Here is a 17,785-nt window from a genome sequence, read left to right on the forward strand (position 1 = left end):
GATCTGTCAAAACGGGTATTTTTATCCAGCTACTAGCATTAGCAAAGAAAATGATTAACATCTGTGTATGTAAACATGATACATTATTGACATTGTTATTATATCCGAGTATATGGGTATATATAATTAGGAAAATCTTCTTATATATTTTGACAGGTTAGCTTATGCATAAAAATCTGACAGTGAAAGACTGATAAAATACAGATACACATGTGAATGGCAGTAAATTCTGTCTTCTTACTTGAAAGCATCCTTATATGGTCTTACTGACATCACAAAATTTCCATACAGTATGTAGACTACAGGAGTACATGGACTTTTCAAAAGGTTACAGAATGTCTATGTTTTCTTATGTAGAGTCATCACTGATGGAAATTTAAGGTATTCCCTCCATAAATCAGGGACTAAATACAGTAAAGTTGGTGTCAATGGGTTATGTGTATTGATGAGGTCTATTAACAAGACTGAAGTTTTACTTTACCCTGTTTGGAAGCAGGTGAGAAATAAACCTCAACATGTGAAAAGAAATTCATTAACTAATTATTTACATAAATAAAAAAACTATTTAAAAAGGTTCAATTGTTTAAATGTGTTCAATTCCCATTTCTGCCATGTGTGTAGATGTTCCTTCTATGCTTTGGGGGTTTTCATCAGGAACTCTGGTTTCCTCCCCAAGTCAAACTCAGGCATCTCTAAATTGTCTGTAGGGAGTGTGAGTGTGAGTGCCCTGTGATCCCATCCAGGGTGTCCACCTTGTGCCCTGAATCCCCGGATAGTCTCTGAGTTTCCCGCAACTGTGTGTATGATAAGCGGTTCAGACAATGGAAGCATTGGCGTATAAATGTGAACCTTTTGTTCTTGGGTAGTGAGGGTTGAACTATTGAATCAGTGCAACTTGCTCAAAGTAACAGAAGCCTTTATTTTGTCACATATACATTACAGCACAGTAAAAATCTTTCTTCACATATCTCAACTTTGGAAGTTGGGGTCAGAGCACACGGTCAGCCATGATAGAGAGCCCCTGGAGCAGAGATTGCTAAGGGCCATAGTCAAGGGCCCAACAGTGGCAGCTTGGCAGTTTTGAAGCTTGAATCTCGTTCCTTCAATCAATAACCAAGAGCCGTAACCACTTGAGCCACCATTGCCCTGTATACGACCAGGCATCGGCTTACATTTAGCCATATGATATACAACTTTTCTTTTTAAAATCACATTTTAGATCCATTGTATTAGGCTCAGATTATGTGAAATGTCTACCATACAAGATGGTGTAAATAAGAAATGATTGATTTCGATAGCTTTAATATAAGCCTGTGTTTATCCTTCTAGTGACACTTCTGTTAGAGCTGTGGAGTTATAGAAAATTAAACTTAACACCCTAATCAAAAATCACTAATCAGGACCATCCAACCAATCAAAATTAAGCATTCAACATTGCTGTGGAATTAAAATAGATGAAATCATCCACAGAATCAGTATCCAGTGGTGGTTGTGTGACCTACATGAGTATGCAGAGCAGAGCATGCAAAGCTGTGACTCTGCAAATTAATTTTGTAGAAAGGCTTTCCAGGTGTGTCTGCATATGTGTGTGCGTGTGTGTGTGTGTGTGTGTGTGTGTGTGTGTGTGTGTGTGTGTGTGTTGGTTTAGATAGGTTGGATAGGCTTATTTACATCTGCTGCTAGAGATTAACACAAACCCAGATTAAATGATCAGAGGAGCAAAATTATTTTAAAGGGATAGCATGAGAAGAAAAAAAAAATGAGTGTGTGTATACATCTGGGATATGACCAGAGCTAGTTAGGTACTTTCTTTTAGGCTTCCTACATACATAAATACATCTAATTGTACTGAGGAATCTAACCCTCAGAACACTCAGAACCTATTTGAGTAAATATCAAATAATAAATGAATCAAAATATTTATTTCATGTGGTCTAGTTAAAGTAACTGTGGTACTATGTATGTAAATTATTTCATGATCTAATAAGTAATGTTCCACTTCCTACTGGGTGTTTATAGACGTATGTATATGTTTAGGGACCACGCACAAGGCTGACTCAGGCTTAGTGGTGGTGGTGTGGGCGAGGAGGTTGTATGTTGTCTTGGGGATGCCTGAGTTTGGGAGAATAACTGTTGTGATGTATTTATTGTTGTTGTAGGCTCTGGTTGCCAGATTGAGCCTGTGCTCCGCTGATAGCGCCTGTGTTATTGTAAGGCCACAAGGCCATCTGATAAGCACATAGTCTGGAGATAAGGCCTGTTTAGGATGGTGCTGAGCCAGAAACCTCAAAAAACTCACAAAAGTTCAGGGCCCACACACACATACACAAGCATTAGCCAATTAAAAAAGGAATTATAAGGACCATTGACTTGTTACAGTAAGAGAGAGAGAGAGAGAGAGAGAGAGAGAGAGAGAGAGAGAGAGAGAGAGAGAGAGAGAGAGATTAGAGATTGTATGAGTGATCTGCACAGGCATCAGGGAAGGGAAGCTGGTCAGGGAAGTTAGAGCTGTAAGGTGCTAAAGCATGAAATGACATTCTGTGTGTGTGTGTGTGTGTGTGTGTGTGTGTGTGTGTGTGTGTGTGTGTGGTGTGTGTGTTATAATATACTGTAAATCCTTTTAAAGACGGGAACTAGATGAAGCTAAAGAACTCAGCTAATCATTATTGCTTTTTCAAAAGAAATTTGTTAAGTTTAAAATAAATATAAACTGTTCAGTTTTTCTTTTCTCTGTAACTGAAATAATGAGCCATCATTAAATCCTACTGGGTTAAATGATATTTCTCATTTCAAGTAGAACTGGTGCATCTTTTACTTATCCCAGTCCTCTGATGAACACCAAACTACAACAACACAAGGAATTTCATGTATATGTTTTTGTTATTATTTCATTCTTTTTCTGACTACTGATTTTAATAATTCACAGCACTCGTGTGTGCTGTTTGACAGTGCTTGTTGAATAGCTGCACTGTAAAATATTACAGATTGTTCATTAGTCAATGTCAGGTAAGAAGTAACACCCTTATAAACCCCCTGTAACACTTATGAGTAATCAGCCCTAGGCCATATGGAGTTCATTTAAAATCAATAACAGTTATGTGTGTGTGTGTGTGTGAGTGTGTGTGTGTGTGCTGAAGGGAGGAAGCAGTCATACACACAATCATGCTATGCATTTCCTCTATAAAAACTACAGCTGTGAGAACCAAAACACTTCTCTGTCCTCACCTTCTGTGTGTGTGTATGTATGTGCATGTGTGTGTGTGTGTTATTGTTGCAGAAGAGCAAGTTATATACATCCTCAATAAATTGAGTGACAGGAGTGAAAATCTGTGACATAAATGTGTGTGTGTGCGCGTGTGTGAGTGTGCGTTTGTGTTTGAGTGTGCGTGTGTGTTTGTGTGTGCGTGTGTGTGCGCATGCATGTGTGTGTCTGTGTTTGTGCGTGTGTTTGAGTGCATGTGTGTGTGCGTGTGTTTGAGTGCATGTGTGTGTGTGTGTGTGTGTGTGTGTGTGTTTGTGTACGTGTGTTTGAGTGCATGTGTGTGTGTGTGTGTGTACGTGTGTTTGTGCGTGTGTTTGAGTGCATGTGTGTGTGTGCGTGTGTTTGAGTGCATGTGTGTGTGTGTGTGTGTGTGTGTGTGTGTGTGTGAGAGCATGAGGTTCAATCCCCCACTCATTATTTACACAGAGAGACCCATAGAAGAACAAATTAGAAATGGAACACATTAAAATGAGAAACATGTTTTCAAAAAGAGAATAAAAGAGAATTTATTTAAAGATTCTGGTACATCCGAATCTAGAAAGATTCTGGTAAAATCAGACAAGAAACAGCCACTTTACACTGACCCAAAATGTGTGATGATATCATTTACTCACCATTAAGTGCTTCACAATACTTACATTCTTTTCATTCCTGTGGACAGCAAATCAGATCGCACCCTTCAAAATCTCTAGGTTTGTGCTCCCTAAAACGTATACAAAACATATTAAACACTCTCTAGAGATATCATGTTTAACAAGAGCTTATGTTTGAGCAGGTGAGCTACTGTCACGTTATCGCCTTCTTTGTCTATGTATTATTCCCATGCCTCAGAGCTTTGTTTGCAAATTCTGCAGGTAAAGTGATTTAGCTGGCTAATGTTATTAGCTGGTAGAACACAACATGTTAGAGGGGCTTTATGCAGCCCTGACATTAAAGTAATGAGTGAACTGGCAACAAAAATACAACAAAAAACAAATAATAATGAAATACAGAACTGTTTGATTCTTAAGCAAATTTTCATTATCTGATCTGCGTTATCAAAGTTTGCTATCCTGTGAGTGTGAGTGTGTGTGTGTGTGTGTGTGTGTGTGTGTGTGTGTGTGTGTGCAACTTCAGCCTTTCATCTCCACCCTTCTGTCTTTTAACACACAACTGGTGAAACAGCACACCTGACACTGGAGTAGGTGTGTGAGAGATCGATTCACACATGCACAAGAACACACACACAGATGATGATTAACTTCTATTTAAACTTGTATAACTCTGAATCAAAGAAACTCAATACAGTCTGAATCAATATAAAGTTTCTAATGCCTGTTTGTGTGTGTGTGTGGGGGGGGGGGTGTTAGGGGGAGGAGGTAGGGGAACTTGTTCTTTGGTCTACAATACTTTACTCTGATGTTTTTCTCTAAGAGATCAAACTCAGGTTAATGTACATAGGCTATCCTATCTTCATGCAGAAAAACAATGGGCAAGTTCAAGCACTATATATCACTCTCACTGATTTTATTCTTCCTTTCTCTGTGTGCATCTCTCTCTCTCTCTCTCTCTCTCTCTCTCATACTTATTCACAGCCTTGTCACAGGATGTTGGCTATTCCTCTTCTGTCTTTGCACAAATGCTCATAAAAATGATAAACTGTTACAATAATCAGTGTCAACCTGTCAGCTAGTGTGTGTGTGTGTGTGTGTGTGTGTGTGTGTGTGTGTGTGTGTGTCTGTGCGTGTGTTTTTTAGGCCAGGAAGGTGAAAGGTTGAAAGTGGAGCAAGATCCTAATCTTTGATGGAGCTTTTGGAAATATTTCTGATGAAAGCATCAGGTGTATTAAACCTAACAGTGAATTTAGTTTAGTGCATTGCACTGTTAATGTGTGTAAGGTATATCATAATATTAGCAACAATGTTTTCCATTTAGGATTTAACACGATTTAAAATGTGTAAAATACAAACATTTAAAAGAAAATTTCGTCTACAATATGTGTTGCATGTGACTGTAAAGGTTTGAGAAAAGAAGAGACAATCTGTAAACGAGATCACACACATTAGAACAGAAGAGCAGTTGGTAGAGCAGTCAATAGATAGATAGATAGATAGATAGATAGATAGATAGATAGATAGATAGATAGATAGATAGATAGATAGATAGATAGATAGATAGATAGATAGATAGATAGATAGTCCTTTATTGATCCCCACTGGGAAAAAGAGCAGCTGAACATATTCATACAATACAAAGGAAAAAAGATACAGAAAAAGGTGGATACAGTAGATACAGGAAGATACAACAATTTGCACTGTACAAAACTATACAAAATGTACATAAAAATATATTAATTTACAAATAAACAAAATGTACCAATATATAAACAAATACAGATTATGGATGAATTGTCCTTTAGGTTGTAATGGAATGAGTGTTTAGTTCACTAAAAACTAAAACGGTCAAAGGTACCTCTGCACATACGTAACCATATATAAATAACCATTTATATATAACAACAAATGTTTAAAACATGTTTTAACAATTTTTTTTATTAACATCCTTTGTAAACTGTAAACCTGTATATTAGAATTAATTTTTATGTGTAAATGATACACTTGTATGGGCTGACTGTGTATAATAAAACCTAGATCTAAATCCAGAGGGATTTAGAAAATTATTCAGATCCTTGTGGCTTTTTCACACTTTATTGTATTATAGATTTAATTTTGAATGGATCATACTGAATTTTTGCCCATTTACAATTATAGATAGGATAGAATAGAAGCCTTTATTTGTCACATATAGGGTTAAGGGACTTGCTTAAGGGTCCAACAGTGGCAGTGCCTCCAATCAACAACCCGGAGCCTTAACCACCTGCGCCACCTCAATGAATCTGACTGATCGCTAAAACATGATTTTAGAAACCAACAACACTTGTATAAAATTTTAAAAAAATTGAAAACAAGTTTGGGACTAAACTAAATCGATTAGACATGATTTAGAAAGGCACGCAACTTTCCTAATGGGGCATTCAGTCCTACAATTCACAGTGCACCTCAGAGCAAACAGACTCTCCATAGACTTCTAGAATCAAGACAACATCACGTTCAGGGATCAGTCAGATTCGATCAGGGATAATTGTAAATAAGCAAAAGTCAGTATAATCCGTTTAAAATGAAATCAGTGAAGTGTGACTATAACTGCTGTAAAAAAATAAAAGTGTGTGCGTGATCAGATAAATCAGAAAAGGAAACACTGACAGTAATAGGTTTAGTCTTGGTTTGGGCAACATCATTATATTAGGTGATCTAATGTATGGGTTTAAATGTTCATGTGTGTGAATACTTTTGGGCACATATCATACCTCTCAAATTACTATTACCACTTCTCAGATTAAAAGAGTGTAAATTAAAACATACAATTTACAAAGCATCCTTTACTTGACTGACATTTCATTGTAAACACCCACACAGAGTCGTCTCTCCCAACTTTCCTGTTAAATCCGTGGCAACCTTGCGACCTTCCTGATCCAGCCATGAGAATGATTCTTTTGTCTTAAAGACAACCTCAAAGGATTAAATCTTATTTGAATACACAGTATATGGACTATGGCTTGTCACATAATAACATAACAGTTTCTTATAATGTCACTGATCCTTCTGGAGATCACTGTTGCCTATATTATATTTAAGAGTTGCAACTGAAACAAAGTCTTTCACTGTACCTTTAAGTTTTTGTTTAGATAGCTTTTTTAAATCCTGCATACAATTAAATACCTGGGTATAAAAATACATACCCAAGTATTTATAAAAAATATATACCCAAAATATATATCTGTAGGGGGGCACGTGGCTTAGTGGTTAGCACATTCGCCTCACACCTCCAGGGTCGGGGTTTAATTCCCGCCTCCACCTTGTGTGTGTGGAGTTTGCATGTTCTCCCCGTGCCTCGGGGGTTTCCTCCGGGTACTCCGGTTTCCTCCCCCGGTCCAAAGACATGCATGGTAGGTTGATTGGCATCTCTGGAAAATTGTCCGTAGTGTGTGATTGTGTGAGTGAATGAGAGTGTGTGTGTGCCCTGCGATGGGTTGGCACTCCATCCAGGGTGTATCCTGCCTTGATGCCCGATGATGCCTGAGATAGGCACAGGCTCCCCATGACCCGAGGTAGTTTGGATAAGCGGTAGAAAATGAGTGAGTGAGTGAGTATATATCTGTAATCTGCATCTCTGGGGTTCTTCCTGGCAAAAATATACCAGTATGTGAACTATGATAAATTGTCCCTAGTTGTGAATAAGTGTGAAAATGTGTGTGCATTATTCCCTGTGATACATTGGCATCCCATCCATAGTGTATTCTCGCCTCATTTCAAGTTTCTAAGGATTGGCATCGTAACCAAGATCAAGATAAATCAGTGAAAAATAAGTGATAGAATGAGTGTTAGAAAGTTTATCTCCTCCAAAAAAGTTTTTAAAAAGTACTTCTTTTCTAAGAAGAGTACTCATTATCATAATCAATTAAAAATCTTTGGCTATTCTTATAGATATGTATCTCTTGTTATTGATGAAACATCTTAAGTGTGGAGACTATTAAAATGGCAGGAGACACTAAATCTTTCCGGACCTGAGAACCGACATGAAGTGAAAAACTGTAATCAATCTTTTACTCTGAAGTTAAAATAAAATTGCTGCTACTTTTCATACCAAAATTATACAGACCACTTAATCGGGCTCAGTAACTGGAGTTAGCTCTAACAATTCTCTATTGTTTTAAGTGTCACAAGAATAGCTATGCCAGAAACCAAGATTGAATCTTAATTGTTTAATATCTGGGTAACTTGGATGACCGATATATAATTTGGGTCAATGCAAGTGTAGAGCTTTACTTGTTCCGGCACCGATCCGAGATTCTATCTTAATGGATAAACAGTCTGTTTTGACTATTAATCACTGACACTTTCACTGACTGTCCCTTTCAGGTCTGTTAGGTCATTTTAACACTTTTAGAATTTCCAACAGATGCAGGGTGGGTAAGCAGGTCTGTATGGCACCAGCATGGCCTAGGGGAGTCTGGGGTGGAGTGAGGTGTGTGTGTATGATGGAGCAGTCTTTCATTCTTATCTGAGCTACTGCTTCAGCGTGCATTTCCTGTCCCCCACAAACTGCTTCCTGTCCTTGGTGCAGGAGCACACACTGTCCGCCTTCAGACATACAAACACACACACACACACACACGCATACACTCGCACACACTCCCACATGCACACACAGACTGTCGCCAGGCGAGTCTTTCTGGGGAATTACACAATAGCATTGGCTCCTGAGTGCTGCTTTTTACATGAGTCAAGCGGAAGCTGTATATGTGTTAGCACCGTGCACACACTAACACACACTCGCATACAACATATTTGGTCTCTGGTAGTAAAATAGATGATGACAGTAATACCGATCCAGCACTCCCTCTGTGCCCTTACTCAGGGGGACAATAGAGATGTGTAGAAGTCCAAATATACTGTATGGGTGTGGGTGAGTGAGTGTGTGTGTGATGGTGGGAGAGTTGATGAGGTGTTGCTGTGTGCCTGAGTGTGAAGACAGAGGTTGAATTTGTCTGTACTTACAAAAACTCAGACTTTTCACTTGTACCTAATCATATTTATAGAAATATACAGACTGTTTGCTCTCATCACACACACAAACACACACACACTCACACACACACACACACACACACACACACACACACACACATATATATGCATGCATATACACACAGAATATGGTTGTTGGAAAAATAGGATGTGGTTTAGGTAAGGTTCCCAGTTCTTCTCGTAACAGCATACACATAAGGTGTACTAACTTCTCATAATACACCTTCTGCTAAAATACTCCAGTAGATTACATGGTTCAGTGAAACATTAAATTAACAATATATAACAGACTGGTATAATAAAGAGTAATAATTCAGCATAGTATTGGTATTTCTTCAAACTAATATCAAATAATATTCTTTATGTTCATGTCATCCCTAAACCTCTCTTCTTCCAACACAGCAGTACATGGAGACATAGACACAACTGATTCTACTATATACTGTGTTTAAGCATTTCAAATAATTTATATAATTCATATTTTAAATAAGATGTGATGTAATAAATTATTAATAAATAAATTATTTTTCTTTTCAGAGAAAAGATATTTTTTATTCTGTCCAAATACATTTTTTATATTGGTTAGAAAGTGTCTAGGTAAGATGTTGTAGATTTACTGCTGTATGTTTGGATGTAGAATAATATTAACAGTTTCTTATATTGTTACCAGGCAGTCACTCCCTTCGTTAGACTCTGGAATATTACCAATAATAAGAATTATTTCATAATATTGTGGGAATCATTTAAAACACACATCCTCTTTTACGACAAATTGCGAAAAGTAATTGCAGAACCTCTCGTTAAACACACCTGCTGTGCAATCCCACCATCTCCACTTCCACCCGGAACAGACCTAACAGACATAACCTGGGACACACACACACACACACTACATTCTCTGTCAAGACTAAACCTATTACTGTCAGTATTACCTTATCTGATTTATCTGATTCCCCCCCTCTCACACACACCCACACCAACACACACACACACACACACAAGCAACTTTCAACTTTTTGATTGAAATATAGTAACATCATACTAATTAAGTGACTTGGCACATGTATTGAAGTGAAGTCAGTGTGTGAAGGCAAACAGGTTACTGTGTACATTAACAAGATGCTCTGGGAAGGTGTTTAATCTGTCTTCCAAGTCTCTATCACTGCTTTCTCTCTCTCTCGCCACTGTTTGCAAATGTAGACACACACACACACAGACAGAGAGAGAGAGAGAGAGAGAGAGAGAGAGAGAGAGAGAGAGAGAGAGAGAGAGAGAGAGACAGACAGACAGAGAGAGAGAGAGAGAGAGAGACAGAGAGAGAGAGAGAGACAGAGACAGACAGAGAGCGAGAGAGACAGAGAGACAGATAGACGGAGAGAGAGAGACAGAGACACAGACAGACAGAGAGAGAGATAGACAGAGAGACAGACAGACAGACAGAGAGAGAGAGAGAGAGAGAGAGAGAGAGAGAGAGAGAGAGAGAGAGAGAGAGAGACAGAGAGAGAGACTGATTTCTCTGCTGAAAAGTAAAATGCAGACCTTTTCTTTGTCTTGTGTTATCATTGTATAGTAAAATGAAGCTGTACAGCTGCTCATATCAGGTTTGACTGTCAGTACTGATGGGGAGTTTACACCCAGCCTACACTTCATTATTCTTACATTTAATTAATAAGGCTTATGATAAGAAGCACAGTAGAGCCCCAAAATGACATAACGACACAAATGTACAGCTTCATGCTGGGGGATTGTCCCAGGGCTGGTGTTCACAAGGTCCCAGAGGGGTCCTCCCACCGCACGCGCTATTGGTCGGTGCCGCGCTTTTAAAGCTCGCGGCTTCCCTCCGCGTTACTCCGACTGTTTCAGTGTCCCGGAGCGGGTCACCCGCATCTTCTTTTGCTCCAGCGCAAACACCTGCACCAGATCCGACTTTTCTCTTCACCCACGCGCTCGTGTTAAGTTTATCCAGCTCCACGAAAGTTTAGGGGAAAAAAAAGAAAAGAAAAGTGATTCTCGGCCCCGCGGTAATCGGAGGGAGAGGGTTATCGCGAGATGAGCAGTCCCGATGCGGGCTACGCCAGCGACGATCCGAGCCAGGCCCGCGGGACCAGCTCAGCCATGATGGCCGGCGCGGCTCAGTGCGCGTGGCCGGAGCCGCTCAGCCCGAGAGCGCATGCCAAAGCCAAGAGCGAAGCGTGCGCGGCGGCGCGCGGAAAAGGCGAAGCGCGCATCCGCCGGCCGATGAACGCCTTCATGGTGTGGGCTAAAGACGAGCGTAAGAGACTGGCACAGCAAAACCCAGACCTGCACAACGCCGAGCTCAGCAAAATGCTCGGTAAGCGGCGGCAGCTTCATGCGCAACATCATTATTTACTCCGTGCATGTTTTGTAGCATGACCTCGAACTCTGAAAACGATTTCAAACTATTTAACATTCACATCGACACCTATTACATAATATGTTATAACTTATACATCACCAACCTGTCCCAATAGACCTGCGCGCGCTCATGACATGTTATATAACCTCAATTCATTTAGAACCCAAAAATCCTTCCATCACAGATTCATTTCATTAGATTTAAAAAAAAATGTAGTTTTTTTTTGAGAGGAGAAGATTATTTTAAAATGAAACAAACTGTATTTTAACCAAGTGTTTTTTTTATTATTCGTTAACAATTTATTTAGCAAAACAATTTAGAAAATCAGGTTTTAGAAATCTTTAGAATTGCAACTTTCTCACTATACAGTGTAGAGATTTTAGATAAACAGCAGCATTTGCCTTTAAACCATCAGTCTAATCTTAAGCAGGTATTAAACAGTGGTGCTTCATGATACTGATAAAGTAATCAGGAGTTTTTCATGTAAAAGAAAGTATGAATTGCTGAATTTTTAATCTTTTGTTTTGTTAGAATTTATTTCCAAATTTAATTCTAAAAAAAAAATTGTTTTGATCAGAACTAAACAAAATTGCATTGAACATACCTAGATTTTTTTCTCTATAAACATTCCTTTCAATTGATTGAAATCTTTAGTACCACCCATTGATGTTTAACCTTGTCTCTAAACTCATTTTAATTTAATATAATTTTTAATGCAAACATTTTTTATTCAAAACTTAAGAGACGGTAATAAAAGCTAGTTGAAATTGTTTCTTGCATGGTTATGTGTCAAGTAACTTCATAAATGGATTTCTTAAGGGATTTGATCAAGGTTCGAATGGATATTTTTCTCAAATATTACAGCTAGGAGATGGAACTTTGCCATCGAAAGGTCATTGGTTTGATTGTAACTGATAACAGCCTGCTCCAGCCATTTTGCCCTTGAGGCACTTAACCTGCTCATGTGAGGTCTCTGTAATGGGACATTTTAAGATCTGATGAAAAAGTGAGCTAAATAGAATCATAAGATTGTTGTACATTATAATTGTTGTAGCTTATTCGAAATATTATTCGAAGCTGCGTTAACTATATTGCATTTATAAATAATACTTGAAGAATACTTGCAGTAGTGTCCACTGTGTGCTCTGTTTTATGCTTTTTTTAGGGGTTGTTAGTATTTCTTTCACCTTAACAACATCTGGTGCAAAGTAAAAACAGTTTCAAAATCAAAATCTCTAAAAAGAAAAATGCAAAATTTCTCCTTAATGCAGGAGTGAAATACGTGTATGGCTATAATCTTCAATTTTTTTTAATATCTATAGCATATTTGGGAAAATAGAGCTGCAATAATTTCCTTTTGTACGTTAGAATTTTGAGGTCAGTATAAAACATCACAGAAACTTAGCTAGAAATGATTACCTTTGTTTTACTAGCCAAGATATACCAGGTATGAAGTCTTATCCAGTTGTAACTTGATGCGTATTGTACATGATCTGACTGTTTAAGACAAACAGTTTACACAGTTGATGTTTTTGAATTTTTATTGGAGCTAAATTAACTGTATCTCCGTATTTTGTTAGGTAAGTCATGGAAAGCTCTGTCCATGTTGGATAAGCGACCATTTGTGGAGGAGGCAGAACGACTGCGTGTGCAACACATGCAGGATCATCCAAACTATAAGTACCGGCCTCGTCGCCGCAAACAGGTGAAGAGAATCAAGCGCCTGGAATCTGGATTCCTGATGCCTGGGGCAAGTGAGGCGCAGGGTGCTCTCAGTATGGAGAACATTGAGGTGGGCTACTCCCTTACCACTGGGGGTTTGCCTCAGGCTGGTTTCTCTCAGTACTGCGATGCCCAGGGCTTGTTTGAACACTACAGTATTCCAACTCCTGACTCCTCCCCAATGGATGCGATGGGAACAGAGAGTGTTTTCTTTTCTGGCCATTCTCAGGATGACAGCTCTCACATGGCATATAGCTACAATCACCAACAAGAGTACGCACCGCTAGGGCACCAGCACCCTCTCATTAGTACACAAGCTCAAGGCAGAGTACGAAATGATATACACCCGCATGCCACGACACACTCACAGGTCCACACGCACTCCACCTCCAACTTACATTTAGTACACACTCACAGTAACACACAAGTTAATCTGATGAGCAGTTCACACCCTCAGGAACTCGGTCATGCAAATGGCAGCACACACCACAATATCAGCCACAATATCAATTCTCACCATGCGCATTCAATATCCCTTTTTAACCGAAGTCTGTCGCCTGGCTCCAATCAGGCCCCACCCCCTGCGTACCTGGGTTGCCCATCTACTCTGGGTGTTTTTTACAACTCTGGATCTCAGGTAAAACGCACGCTTGAGCAGCAGTCACCTCCACAAGAAGGACCCACGCATTCTCACGCTACTTCTGATCAACACACCCATACACATGCAGAGACGTGCCGGCATGGTCCTGAGATGCTAAATGAAATGGCTTGTGGGGAATTTGAGCAGTACCTGTCATATGGGCTGCCTCATGCACCCATGCAGGGGTCTGACCTCATCTCTACTGTACTGTCTGATGCTAGCACTGCTGTTTACTACTCTAACTATAACAACACCTGAAGCTCCTAAATGACAGCAAACACTCCTGAGCCACCAATAATGACTGCTGTATGACTTCACACTGTCTGAACACACTGGTGCAACATCTTGCAGAGACACTCACACATATATATATATATATATTTGTAGAACATAATGAAGGGACTTATGAACTTAGAAATGTTTAGAATTGTATGGATTGTAGAAATTCACTGAAACATGCTTAAAACATGTTAAAATGTTTTAAAGAAGATAGTAATGCTGAAAAGCACTGTATATAAGTCATTTTTATAAAATAAATTGTCATTAATGTTTTAAAATGTAAGTTGATATTTTTTTTGCACTTTTGGAAAATAAAAATTTCAGTGAAAGCATTTTTTGTCATTTTTTTTGTTTTCTACCCCTCCTAATATTTCAATTGTGTAATTCTGACCTGTTTTTTCTCCCATTTCTGTGTTTGTGTGTGCAGGTGGTTGTTTGTGTGTGTGTACAGTATGTGTGTGTGTGCATGATTTAGTAACTGCGATTAGCACTTAACACACTTCTTCCTGTTTATTGCAGCTCTGCTGGCTTGATAACTTAAATATGATCACAATCTCTTCACATTTACTAAACAAACTCCATCATTAACATCAATAAGGACCTGGGCTCCAACCCCATTCCAACTTTACACACACACACACACACACACACACACTCACACGCACACACTCACACCTTCCTACACACAAACAAAGGCTTGTGAGAGCCTGAGAATAAAAGTCAGTCCAATGGAGGAACCACGTATTGCGCCTTGTCCCATAATAGAAACAATTAGTCTGCGTCTATCAGCATGTTGTTCAGAGTGTGCAGTATGACCACGTTCATTTCTGTTTGAAAAAGGAAGAGGCTTTTTCGGAGGAGGTCACCGACACTGACCCTGCATCCCTTTTTAGCCTACTGACGGAAACATGCAGCAGCTACAGGTTTTTGCACGAAGACCTCCAGATTCCCACACACACAAAAGTGTGGTCTACTTGGTAAGTGCGTGTGTGTTTTGTTTTTTGAATCTATGGCTAAACAATAGGCCCTGTCTCCACCCTGAAACACCTGTACTGGCGTGTTTGTGTGTGTAATAGAGAGTGAGCTGTACTGTATGTGGTGGAGGTTGGGGTTAGTTGACTATAGCATCTAACTAATACCCAAATTAACAGGCAACTAATGCAAATTGACCGCAGGCACAGAAAGACAATAAGGTCTTGCACATATCTTTCTGATAGCATTATTAAAAGAAAAAATAGTGTTGTGTATGTGCATACAGACACATTGTACGTTATAAACGTCTGTATTGACAAGTGCTCCTCACATGTACAACAATATGTAAATAAGGGAGTTGTGAGTGTGTACAGTCTTGTAAGCATGAGCTCTCTAAGCACAGAAGGGCACAATGTCCATCAGAGGAGGCAGCTGCAATAGACGGGGTGTCTCCGGCCTGAAACGGAATGTGTGTGTGAGTGCATGTGTACTTCAATGTATGTGTGTGTGTCATGTGTGTGGGGCTGAGTGACTCGCTTTCATAATCCTTGGAATATGAGTCTCCTTTCTGGCCTTATCACATTCATAGGCATGGCTTTCCCAAACCAAACCCAGTCGGTTCAGTTGCGCACTTCTAAATATAAGCTCATACTTGATCAACGCTCCCAGCTCTGACACAATAAGCTATTTTCAATGACCCTTAGAAATATATAGATAGAAAAACAAAAGTTTATTTTTGAATGTGTAGTAGATACCTGTATATGAATTGCCTTAAAATTAGAAATAAACCTTTGCCATCTTGGCTTTTAGACAAAATCTGTTGCAATGCATAAATGTAATGCTGTTGTTTTGTTACATGAGCTTCAAAGCAAGCGGCCAAAGGGAGAACAAGCGAACATATTCAAATGGCAATAATTATTATTATTATTATATATAATTATTATAATTATTATTTCAGTTTATCAGTCCACCTAAACAATGTAAATGGATGTATGCTCTTTGCCTGAACAGGATCCTTCATGGTGAGTAACAACAATTTTTGGGGTTCCCTGATGCCATGTATACAGCTTTAAGTTCTTATCTTATTTATTAACTTTGATATGTTTTACTGCTCTAAACTGTATACAGCCATTCAGGACATATCCAGGAAATGTACATTATTTGCTACTATGCTCCTTATATTTTTCTTGATCATTTATTTTTTAATTGATCATGACCATTAAATGTACAAATCAGTACTGTAATTGTTTTAATCTGTAATTCATATAAAATATTTTTATTATAATAATTTTAGAATCTTAAAAATTGGTCCTGTTTTGGAAGCTGTTGTCGATGGATTTCTGAACAAAAAAATGAATGTGCTTTATTGTGTTTAATATTGAAGATATTAAAATTTGTGGAAGCTTTTCAAGAGCAACCGTCTGCATTTCCTCGACTCAGATATTGTCTTGGCTACTTAACACATGAAAGATGAGCTGGGAACATCCTCAGCTGTGCAGGAAACAAAGTTCCCTAAAACTGACAGAACTTCCACTAGTCTGGGAAAAAGAGAAGGATTTCCTCCTAAATAAAAATACATCAAAAATAAAACTAAATAAAGAAGAAAGGTCAAAACATAACACAGGACAGACACCTTTGTCAGGGTCAGACAAAGTGTGTGCGTGTGTGTGTGTGTGTGTGTGTGTGTGTGCGTGTGTGTGTGTGTGACTTTCCCATGTATGTCCCAGACTGGGGTCACAACAACGTTCCTGTTTATTACTGAAGTTCCACATTCACACCTGAGCAGAACAGGAACTAACAAACCCAGTGTTTTTTTTCTGACTTTCTATAAGTGAAGCACATTTAAGCATGTAAATAATCAGAAAATAATTTCATAAAGCCTCAAACTATTTTCTCTACTCTGAAAAGTATAACATTAGCTAGTTTAGCTAAAATTGTTGTGCGCTTTGTCAATATTATATATAAACTGCATTTTAATTTCAGTTTATGCATTTAGGGCCATACTAACTACAAACTACAGAAATATATATTCCTGAACTTTCACTTGCCTTTTATTACATTTTTTTTATTACTCAAAATCATTACTACTTTTAATAACCATAAAAACCTAATTATATTTTACACATATATACATACATACATACATACAGACATGCACAAACATGCATGCACAGACACACACAAAGACTCGACTCATCCGACTCGTGTGTGGAGTTTCTATGGTCTTATCGTCCTTTGGGGTTTCTTTGGTGTTCTCTGGTATACTCACACAGTCAAGACATACACTGTAGGCCGAGTGTCATCTCTAAACTTTCCATAGTGTGTAAATGGGTGTGTGAGTGTGTGCATGGCTGTGCTCTGCAGTGGGTTGCCATCCCGTACAGGGTGTCCCTTGCCTTGTGCCCTGAGTCTGCTGGGATAGTCTTTATGCTCAATGTTACCTTGTGTAGGATAAATAATACAGAAAATACATGAAGAATCTACAAAAATAAAATCGACAATAAAATGGTAATAAATTGAACTAACAAACCAAAGGGTGAGAACTATGGTGTCTTAGATTGCTGAGAATCAATAATGTACTTCAGTCCATTCATTCAATAAAGTCCAGAAAAGGAAACTGTCCACCACGATAGACACAGGCTTCAGTAACTGTTAAATAACAACTAATAATATAATAACCGATTATATATTAATGCTTCATGAAGAATGTTTCCATACTGATACTATTATCGTGCTAGCATTTTAATAGTTATAAATTTAGCTAAAGCCTGAGAAACCAGTTATGCTGTGATTTGGATGTTTTGTGCAGTTAATGTGTAGAATACACACGTGTAGTGAATAAAATATTCTGAATTAAATGTCTAGTGAATAAAATACACTGATTAAAATGTGTACTGAATAAAATA

At 38.5% G+C, this 17,785-nt stretch overlaps 1 protein-coding gene across 1 annotated transcript; it reads left to right on the forward strand.

The window, feature by feature from the left end:
• Positions 1-10,751: 10,751 nt before the first annotated feature.
• On the forward strand, positions 10,752-14,176 carry sox17 (SRY-box transcription factor 17). Its single transcript, XM_060874193.1, has 2 exons — positions 10,752-11,221; positions 12,847-14,176. Exons 1-2 carry the CDS (start codon positions 10,939-10,941, stop codon positions 13,884-13,886), a joined length of 1,323 nt encoding a protein of 440 aa, XP_060730176.1. The 5' UTR covers positions 10,752-10,938; the 3' UTR covers positions 13,887-14,176.
• The last annotated feature ends 3,609 nt before the right edge of the window (positions 14,177-17,785 follow it).

The sequence above is a fragment of the Tachysurus vachellii genome, chromosome 7, assembly GCF_030014155.1.
Source record: "Tachysurus vachellii isolate PV-2020 chromosome 7, HZAU_Pvac_v1, whole genome shotgun sequence".
NCBI classification, from domain to species: domain Eukaryota; kingdom Metazoa; phylum Chordata; class Actinopteri; order Siluriformes; family Bagridae; genus Tachysurus; species Tachysurus vachellii.